Source organism: Neovison vison, chromosome 7, assembly GCF_020171115.1.
Source record: "Neovison vison isolate M4711 chromosome 7, ASM_NN_V1, whole genome shotgun sequence".
Classification (NCBI taxonomy): Eukaryota; Metazoa; Chordata; class Mammalia; order Carnivora; family Mustelidae; genus Neogale; species Neogale vison.
Genome location: NC_058097.1, coordinates 104,658,722 through 104,669,411, shown reverse-complemented (window position 1 = coordinate 104,669,411; position 10,690 = coordinate 104,658,722). Strand labels below are relative to the sequence as shown.

General features: G+C 42.0%; 1 protein-coding gene across 1 annotated transcript; it reads left to right on the top strand.

The window, feature by feature from the left end:
• The first annotated feature begins 39 nt into the window (after nucleotides 1–39).
• Nucleotides 40–689, top strand: C7H11orf71 (chromosome 7 C11orf71 homolog). Its single transcript, XM_044257883.1, has one exon. The coding sequence runs from the start codon at nucleotides 245–247 to the stop codon at nucleotides 638–640; it is 396 nt and encodes a 131-aa protein (XP_044113818.1). The 5' UTR covers nucleotides 40–244; the 3' UTR covers nucleotides 641–689.
• The last annotated feature ends 10,001 nt before the right edge of the window (nucleotides 690–10,690 follow it).

Sequence of the window (10,690 nt, the reverse complement as noted above, 5' to 3'; positions counted from 1 at the left end):
CCCGGCGTCACGGACGTAAACGTCAATCTCGCTCGCGCCGGCCCGCGTCGCCGTGCGCGGACGCGCTGCGCATGCTCGCGAGGAGCGCGCCGGTGAGAGGCGGTTCTCTGGTCGGCCGCGGCTGTAGTTATGGCCTAACATGTAGGGAGTGGCGGCGCTCGAGACGGCCGGGACTGATCTGTGGAGCCGCGAAGGGCCCACCTTGACCGAGGGACGTAACAGACATTGCGGGCAGTGTTTGAAGATGGCGCTGAACAACGTGTCCCTGTCCGCCGGCGATCAAAGGACCCGGCGGGCCTACCGCGCGTCCCTCAGCGCCCTCAGCTCGTCGGCCTTAGAGCTGGCGATGGTCTCCGGAGACAGCTTCCTCGTCGCCAGGCCCGAGGATGTTCTTCCAGGACTCGCTCCTCGGCAGGCCGTGCGGCCGAGCGTTCGTGCCGAGAGCCGGCGGGCGAGCGCGGGCGGCCGGAGCCCGATCCGCTTGATAAAAGGAAGGGAGCCCGACGGGCGGAACCGGAGCCGCCAGGCCAGATTCTCGCCGTACCCGGCCCCCGGGGTGAAGCTGGATCTCCTGAGGAGCTTGCTGCAGCAGCGGCTGGTTGCCATTGGAAGTGTGATCGCAGCCCGCCTCTCGGCCTAACACCTCCCCGGCCCCTCGGTTCGCTCGTAAACAAGGCCTCTCTAACGTCCTTGGCGCCTCCGCAGTCTTATTTTCAGGGGGGATGTATGCTCATCGTCACGTAAAACACGTCGGGGGGCTGCGAAAACGGCCTATTCCCACGGTTTGAGGCAGCCAGAGTAGTTAGATCAGGAAGGGGGTAGAAGGGATTTTACGCTTAAGTCACAAAATTGAACCACCCTTCCCAGAGGCCAGCATTTTTCCACGCCTGGTGCACTCCATCCCGACAACGGACCCAAATTTCTCTCCCAAAATCTTTTCTCCCACCCTGGCAGATTTTCTCACTTTGAGACTTGTAATTAGAGCTTGCTTGACTGCCTACCTCTCTACCCCAGTCTATTGCCATTACAGTTACTTTAGTTGGTGAAAAGGAAATGTTTTCTTTTTCCATAGGGCCCAAGGCTTATTCTGTCATTTTGTCTTTTTTTTTTTTTTAAGATTTTATTTTATTTGACAGAGAGAGAGAGATCACAAGTAGGCAGAGAGGCAGGCAGAGAGAGAGGAGGAAGCAGGCTCCCTGTTGAACAGAGAGCCCCATACGGGGCTCGATCCCAGGACTTTGGGATCATGGCCTGAGCTGAAGGTAGAGGCTTGAACCCACTGAGCCACCCAGGTGCCCCTGTTATTTTGTCTTTAACTCTTTAACATCTCCGTCCACTTTTTCTTCATGAATACCTAACAAACTCCAATCTCAGTCATACTAAAAACCAAACCTAAAATTTGCTGTTTCTTCACATGATTAAACCAGTTTCATTTCTTTTTTTTCTTTTTTCTTTTTTTTTTTTTTTTTGCCAAAGTCTCCAAATGAGCTTTACATTTCTATTTGTCATTTTATTACTAGCATTCAGTCCCGGTTTCCTTAATCTGAGTCTGTTGTCCTGAAATACAAGGATAATTTAGGCTCACACTCTCCTGTTAGGAAGCTGTTCATCAATACACTGTAGCGTCTTCCTAAAACTTTATTTTTACTCATTCAACAGTTAAACAATATTTTTTTTTAAAGATTTTATTTATTTATTTGGCAGACAGAGATCACAAGTAGGCAGAGAGGCAGGCAGAGAGAGGAGGAAGCAGGCTCCCCGCTGAGCAGAGAGCCCGATGTGGGGCTCGATCCCAGGACCCTGGGATCATGACCTGAGCTGAAGGCAGAGGCTTTAACCCACTGAGCCACCCAGGCGCCCCAACAGTTAAACAATATTTAAAGATCTTCCTAGTAGTGAGCACTGTAGATAAACTGCAGACAAGGAATATGTTGTAGATAGGCTAATAAATAGGTAATCACCACACCCTGTTCATTAGGTACCGTGATAACAATAGCATTGGTTGCAGTGGCTTTCCATAATGGACTGTCCTGCTTCTCTTTCCTGGCTGATCACTCCTTATTTTCTGATCTTTTTATTCACTTAACCATATATTTCCTAAAGTTTACAGGATGGTATTGGGAGAAAATTAGTGGGTTTTTAAAGTGCCAATTCTGTGTAAGCAGGTAGACTAGCTTTTTCCCAGTGGACTCTTGTGTCTAATTATGATCAGATAAAGCAAAGTTACCACACACCACACAGTATTGAATTGTTAGAACCACATCTGAAGAGGAATGTTGGTAAATCAGAGAATTTACATAAGAGAGTGATGAATATGGGGAGCGATCTGGAAATCAGATCATAGGAAAAATGGTTGAAAGGACAGAAACAACTATGTGCTAGGCATAAGGCAATGTCCTAGAGGCTTTTATTCATTATTTACTCAGATATTTACTGAGAACTTATTCTGTGCCTGATATGACCTGTATTAAGCAGTTGGAATAGTGTCGAGCAAGATCAATAATGTCTCTGCTTTGGTGGAGCTTTATATATGTCATTGAATTCTCACAATGGCCCATAAGACAGAGGTCATACTTCATTTTATTGCCCAGAAACCGAGGCACAAAGAGATGAAGTAAACTTTCCAAGGTCATACAGCTAGTCAATGATAGAGCCTTGCAGCCTTGAAATCTAGTTTCATTTGAACCATGTCATACAAAAAGTTATTTGAGTAACTATTTTCTCAATTCTCCCAAGGATAGTATATATCTAATACTCCTCTATATATCTAAAAGGTTAATGCATAATACACAAGGGATGCCTTAGACTGGGCGTTATAAAAACCTGCCATTGACAAAGGAATCCCAAATCTACATGTTGAGTTTCAGACTGGGAAGGATAATAAAATTAAGGCTGGAGGTAAGAAGTGTTTTCATAAAAGTTAGAGATGCCTAATAGTGAAAAATAACACCTCATAAGGTATGATATGTTCAGCCAAAAAATTCAGACGGAGGCTGAATACTATCAAGTATGAAATCGGGTTAGAGGTCTAATTAGATCTTCCCCCCCATTTAACCTATAATTCTGTGCCTTAAAAATTAAACTTGTTAGAATTGGAGGTGGAGAACGGGATGAGAAGAGGAAAATGAGGTATGATCTACAGGATGACCATATTTCCTGTACAAACCAGAACACTTGAGGGTGAGAGAGGATGTTATTCACTCTGCTGAGGCAACAGGCATAACTAGAGGCTGTTCAGGCCATCTAACCCTTGGAGATGATACAGCATTAAATATGCCTTTAAAACGTATTTCCTAGCTTCAGGGAAAGGCTGAGATTTGTAAGCAAGAAACAAAAGTCTGGCATTAAAGTGCACGTGAGAGGAGCACCTGGGTGGCTCAGTGGGTTAAAACCTCTGCCTTTGGCTGAGGTCATGATCTCAGGGTCCTGGGATGGAGCCCCCATCGGGCTCTCTGCTCAGGAGGGAGCCTGCTTTCCCCTCTCTGCCTGCCTTTCTGCCTGCTTGTGATCTCTGCCTGTCAAATAAATAAATAAAGTCTTAGGGGGGAAAAAAAAAGTGCATGTGAGAAAAGGAAGACCCAAAGGGAATGACTTCATTTCTGTTTGTTCAGATGTGAGATTTTCAGGAGTGGGGTTTTTGATTGACTAATAGTGTACATGTGCAAGAGGGGAAGAAAGAAAATACTGTGGTTTATTGTGCCTTGTTTGACAGGAGGAGACCCTTGTTCACATAAATGTTCCATCATTTTAAATCTGAGCCAATGAATATCTAAATTTCCCTTATTCTTAGCATCTGTGCTAATGTTCAAGTAACAATGTGTTCCTTTACAAAGACTGTATCATGGAAGCAAGAACCAACATAAACCTCTGTCAATGAAATTAGCTTGAAGCAGGGACAAAGTTTTCCCAAGAGGAACCCATGTTATTAAAAATGTTAGTGTACAAAACAAATTTTTGTTTAATATCAGCAGTTAAGTATAGCATGTTGGCATTCTAAAACAGATGCATTTTCTAAGGGTAATACAAAAAATAGTCCAAAAAAGTCAATACTTAATATCAGTTTTTTTTAAAGACATTGTAAATTCCTGTTTGTTTTTTATTGTCTCTTACTTACCATATCATACTAAGTAACGGACTAGCATATGTTAAAGTGGAGTCCTATTAGAATATTTACTTCCTCTATTCATCAACACTAAAACTCTTAAAAAGAATGTGCATTAGGAGTATAGAAAAAAGAGGCCATGGAGACTTTCCCTCAGTAACCAATAAGCCTTACCTCTAAGAGGGGTAACTTGGACGGGGAAGGAAAAGAGGGAGGAAAGTCCTATTGGAAGGATGAGTAAATGAACCTCTGATGGTCAGAGGCTCAGCTACCTTGTGAGCTAAATTGGTTGTCTTTCATTCCTTTAGTGAATCTACCCATATGTCCCTAAAGTACAGCTTAGTCTACCGATTTCCATGAAAAGTACTCTCATTTTCCTATCAACCAAATGTATGCCTGAACACCTATGACTTCATACCACCGATTTCTTGTCCTTATTACCTATGCTCATTCAAATACAAAGTCCTGTTCATTTTATCTTCACAGGGTATGTTTCTACATTCACTTTCATCACCTGGCTTTTATTTACCTGGATATTTAACCTATTTTCTTTGCCTCTGTCTCCCTTCTTCATCCTAAATGTATATAGCCTCCAGACCGATGAGCCTAAAGCATATCTCTGATCGCATAGTTACTACTTCAGTGTTCCCCATAGTCTACTCCACAAAACCTCCACTAGAAATAGAAGCTATTTCTTATAGGAAACAAACAGGGTTGCTGGGAGGGAGCGGGGTGGGAGGATGGGGTCACGGGGTGAGGAGCATGAAGGAGGGCACTTGGTGGAATGAGCACTGGGCATTGTATGCAACTGATGAATCACTAGATTCTACCTCTGAAACTAATAATACAGTATATGTTAATTAAACTGAATTTAAATAAATTTGTTTTTAAAAAATAAAAAACTACTTTGTAAAAAGACAAGAGAGAAATAAATTTGACAAGTGGTACCTGTTTTATCACCTTGTTAGGAAGTCATGATGTATAATAATATGTTAAATGTTCTGATCATTCCTTTAGAAAAAGAAAACTGTTTAACTTCATTTTCACCAGGGTTTCACAAATTTATTCGTCCATAAGTTGAAAATTTTTGCATACTATCTCTCTTCCCAAGGAGCCTTAGTTCTTCAGAAACATAATTCTATATGCTGCTTTACCTAAGAAGCTTCTTGGGCTTCCCATGTCAGGTATAGAAATGTGGCAGAATTTGGGAAGTTTCCAGAATGTTATTAGGAAAATTGGTTGGTTTCCTCACTTGTGGTTTGATCAGATTCAATCCCATCTTTATTCCACATGATGACTGGTACCTATCACTGTCTTTGACGAGTGGAGGGGAGGAGGGAGTCAAGCATGCGCCTGAAGATTCCCCAGCCACTGAGGATCAAGACTGGCCTAATCACTAAGGGAAAGCATTAGGCACAGGCCCTGATGAAAACAGGTAGGAGGGATTATGTCTTAAGTATGCTAATAACGTAATATTTTTTTATGTAATGATTTGTTTAGTTGTTACCTTCAGTGGAATATCTGAGGGCAGCCCTTCTTCAGGATACAATTCTAAATCAGAAGAGGAAAATACTGCCTTCAGCTTCCCAAAGACCTAAGAGTAACTGAAGCAATGCAACTCTTAAAAATTGCAGACTGCATAAACAGACTCCTAAGACTTTCCATAGTCTGGCTACACTACATCGCTAGCCTTCTTGTTCATAACATGCCCAGGTGGTTGCTGTTTTTCCTGCCGTTGTGCCCATGCCTATTGTAGTCCCCTTAACTAAATTGTTTGTACATCTCGGGGTACCTGGGTGCCTCAGTTGGTCAAGAAGCTGCCTTCGGCCGGGGTCATGATCTCAGGGTTCTGGGATTGAGACCCATCTCAGGCTCCCTGCTCAGCGGTGAGTCTGCTTCCTCCTCCCTCATCCCTTCCTCCTGCTTGGGCTCTCTTGTGCTCTCTCTTTCTGTCAAATAAATAAATCAAAAAAATCAATAAAAATTATATGTGTCTTTGTCTGCCAATTAAGCTTTTATCCTTCCAGAATGGTCCAGTTTCTTTACATTACAAAGGACACACCCATTTTAACCAGGTTAAGCAAAAAATGGACTGGACTAATGCCAAGACCTGGAAAAGTGTGGTGAATATTGGATGTTCTGTCTGTCTAGCTACTATTTATCCTCCATCAAATAGCTCCTTGGTTTTTCTTTCCTGAGGAGCCCTCTCCCTCACCCTCCATTCATGTATTTGGGGAGAAGCTTCACACCTACCTCCAGGGACAGAGTCATAATCCGTGTCTTACCTCCTCTACTACATTGAAGCTCCCCGAGAGCAGAACACATGTCTAAGTTTATTTTTTTAAGACTTTATTAATTTATTTGAAAGAGAGAATACAAACTTGGGGGAGAGGCAGAGGAAGAGGGAGAAGTGGGCTCCCTGCTCAGCTGTAGAGCTCGATCCCAGGACCCTGGGATCACGACCTGAGCTGAAGGCAGACACTAAGCTGACTGAGCCACCCAGGTGCCCCTTTAAATTTATTTTTATATTTACTAGTACTTATTACCCAAAAAGTAGATATTCAGTGAATGCCTGTTACATGAATGAATGAACTTCAGGTAAGCTATCTCTTCTTGGAATCAAAATCCAAAAGTGGAGCATTCGAAGAAGGCAAGGGCAGAAATTGTAGACCCTTCAGTCTAAAATTATCTAGCTATCTGGGCAGATAAGAGTAATATGGTAAGACAAGTTTTTTTTTTTTTTTTAAGATTTTATTTATTTATTTGTCAGAGAGCGAGTGAAGAGTGAGCACAGGCAGACAGAGTGGAAGGCAGAGTCAGAGGGAGAAGCAGGCTCCCTGCAGAGCAAGGAGCCCGATGTGGGACTCGATCCCGTGACGCTGGGATCATGACCTGAGCCGAAGGCAGCTGCTCAACCAACTGAGCCACCCAGGCGTCCCAAGACAAGTTTTGTTTAAAGGTTTTATTCAGTTTAGAGTCAATCTGCCTCTAAGAAAATAATGTAAAGATAAATCCTAATCCAAGATGTGCACAAATATTTATGCACATAAAAATTTATGTACTTTAAAATGCCCCTATTCACAATTTTTAAAATGTGGAAAAAGGGGCGCCTGGGTGGTTCAGTCATTAAGCATCTGCCTTCGGCTCAGGTCATGATCTCAGGGTCCTGGGATTGAGCCCCGCATCAGGCTCCTTGCTCAGCAGAGAACCTGCTTCTCCCTCTCCCTCTGCCTGCCTCTCTGCCTTACATGTGCTCTCTCTCTCTGTGTCAAATAAATAAATCTTTAAAAGAAAAATAAGAATGTGGAAATGGCTTCTTTGTCCAAAATAGATGAGTAAAGAAAAAAGAATGAGTGTTTAGTGTATACCAAGTTGCCACTAACTACTTTCCCAAGGATTATTTTATTTAATCCTTACAATCCTTCTATGCCAGGAGGTGGCAAACTTTTTTCTGTCAAGACCCAGGTAGTAAATATCTTAGACTTTGCAGACCAAGGGGCAAAACTGAGGCTATTAGGTAGGCATTTATATAACAAGACAAAAAAATTTCTACAAAATTTGTATTGATGAATTTCAAAATCTAATAGTCAGTACATTCTTTTGGTGATGCTTATACAATTAAGGCGAAGATGGAATTCTTTTTGGCGGGGGTGGGGAAACATTTCATTCCACTGGAGTTCAAAGTTCGTGTTCCCTATCATCAAAATCATTAGCAAATCCTCATTTGTTAATGCTGATTTTTAGCATGATTTTATATATTCCATCTTTGAAAATTTCTTTTCATAGGTACTGCCAAATCCTGGCATCAGTCCATGAGTATATGGTTTTGATTGAACATATTCACTGCTTGGAAGGCATTTATGCAATTCTGTTAAATTCTTCTCTCGATATTTGCCTTTTAGTATGTCATTATGTTGCAGATTAATTGCTTCCAATTGAAGGTGGAAGCTGTGCAATTGCACAGTTGAATGGATTTTCAAGTATGGAAATTTTTTTGCACTCACATCCAGGTCCAAAAGACACTGTTGGAACTGTGGTTTGAACTCAGAAAATGTATCTACTACAAATTCGTCTGGGTATGGAGATCTCGCTTCTTAACTTTTTAACAGCACAGGAAGTATATAAAACAGCTTGAAATCGCTTGTGATTCAAAAGCTGTAGAGATTGCCACAGTATAAATTTGGTGCGTAAGTGCTGTTTTGCCTTATAGCTTTAGACTTAATTCATTGAGAAACATTATCAAGCCTGTAGCAAAAGCTAATTTCCAAAGCCATTCCACGTTCTCTCACTGGGGGCAGGTCTTCCAACCACTTAAAAATGTACATGGGCCACCTGGGTGGCTCTGTGGGTTAACCGTCCAGCTCTTGATCTCAGGGTCCTGAGATTAACCCTTGCTTCCAGCCCCAAACTCCGCTGGGAGTCTGCTTCAAATTCTCTCTCTCTCCTTCTCCTTCTACACCTCCCCACCCCCACAATCTCTTCCTCTCAAATAAATAAATAAATCGTTTTTTTAAATGTGTAAACCATTTGTAGCTAAAAGGCTATGCAAAAAGTTGGCAAAAGTCTGGTTTGATCTGTGTGCCTTAGTTTGCAGAGAATTTTAGTATCTGCTCAAGGGCACAAAACTATCTAGTGGTGGAATAGGGATTCAAATTTGATCAGGCAACCTGGCCTCACCCATAACTATGCTACACTACTTACCATGCTAGGGTAGCCCAACTGGTAGCCAGTGGGAAAATCCAGCATGGGGTTTTCTTTGGCTAACAGTTGGGGTTTTCTTCTTAACAAGATGCATTATACAATATTCAATACGTACAAAACAGAATAAGTAAAATGCAACCAATGCCCATGTATTTACCATCCAACTTAAATAAGATATTGCCCTACGTTTAAAATCCCTAATGCTTACCTCGTTTGATAACCTTGTGTTCATACCACTTCCTAGGGAATCACTGTCCTGAATTTGGTATTTTGCATTCCCTCCTTTATTTTCAAAAATGACTTTTATTGCACACCTACCCCTCGTGTATCTCTGAGTGGTACACAGAATTGTTTTACAATGGTTATTATATGAAACAGGTTCTGCGGCTTATTTTCTTCACTTGATTTTGCCAGCACATTTAAAAATAAAACTGGGGCACCTGGGTGGCTCAGCTGGTTCAGCATCTGACTCTTAATTTCAGCTCAAGTCACGATCTCCAGGTCCTGGGCGGGAGCCCTGCGTTGTCCGGCTTCCATGCTCAGCATGGAGTCTGCTGGTCCCTCCCCGTCTGCACCTCTCCCGGCTCTCACACACGCTCCCTCTCTCTCAAAATAAAATCTTAAGAAAAAAAATTTTTAAAATAACAATAAAATTAGATTTGAAGCCTTTTGGTGAATCTACATTTTCAGTTTCCATCACCCCCCTATGTCTTATACCATGCATTTCACGTATTTTAATAACCCACCAAGCAGAGGTCATTTGAGTTTGTTATGCCTGATTTAGGAAGGCATCTCATGTAGTCATTCAAAAGAAAGTTTTTTGGTTTTTTTTTTAATATTTTCTTTTTTTTTAAGATTTTATTTATTTATTTGACAGAGAGAGAGATTGCAAGTAGGCAGAGAGGCAGGCAGAGAGAGAGGGAGGGAAGCAGGCTCCCTGCTGAGCATAGAGCCAGATGCCGAGCTCGATCCCAGGACCCTGGGATCATGACCTGAGCCCAAGGCAGAGGCTTAACCCACTGAGCCACCCAGGCGCTCCAAAAGACAGTTTTAATAACATGGAAATTTATTTATCTTAAATTGTGTTATAATGACATTTATGTTATACCTGGCAAAAATGATATAAAATTGTATATATTATATGCTCTAACTTATATGAACAAAATATGCATAGAAAAGTCTACAAGTCATTTTGCCAAAATGTTACATTTGGGTGGTGGCATTTTGTGTGATTTGTAATATGTGCTTATTATGTTTTTCTGAACTTACAAGATAATTTTTAAAATGGTTCATTTTTATAAAAAATTTTTAAATGTAAATCACCTGTAAGATATTTTAATAATGTCATTATTGCTTCTCTTTATTCTTCAATCATATTAGCTTCAATTAGGTTATGTTGATTTTTTTAAGAGATTTTATTTATTTCTTTATTTGCAAGACAGGGCAGGAGATTGAGAGAGCGTGCACACATGAACTTGAGCAGGGGGAGGAGCAGAGCAGGAAGGAGGAGAGGCAAAGAATCTCCAGGAAACCCCACACAGAGCGCAGAGCCAGTGTGAAGTTCAATCTCATGACCCTGAGATCATGACTTGAGCAGAAACCAAGCGTCCAATGCTTAACCAACTGAGCCACCCAGGCACGCAGCTATGTTGACATTGTTCACTACTTAACATCAATCAATCATGGGGCGCCTGGGTGGCTCAGTGGGTTAAGCCGCTGCCTTCGGCTCAGGTCATGATCTCAGGGTCCTGGGATCGAGTCCCGCATTGGGCTCTCTGCTTGGCAGGGAGCCTGCTTCCTCCTCTCTCTCTCTCTGCCTGCCTCTCTGCCTACTTGTGATCTCTCTCTGTCAAATAAATAAATAAAATCTTTAAAAAAACAACAACA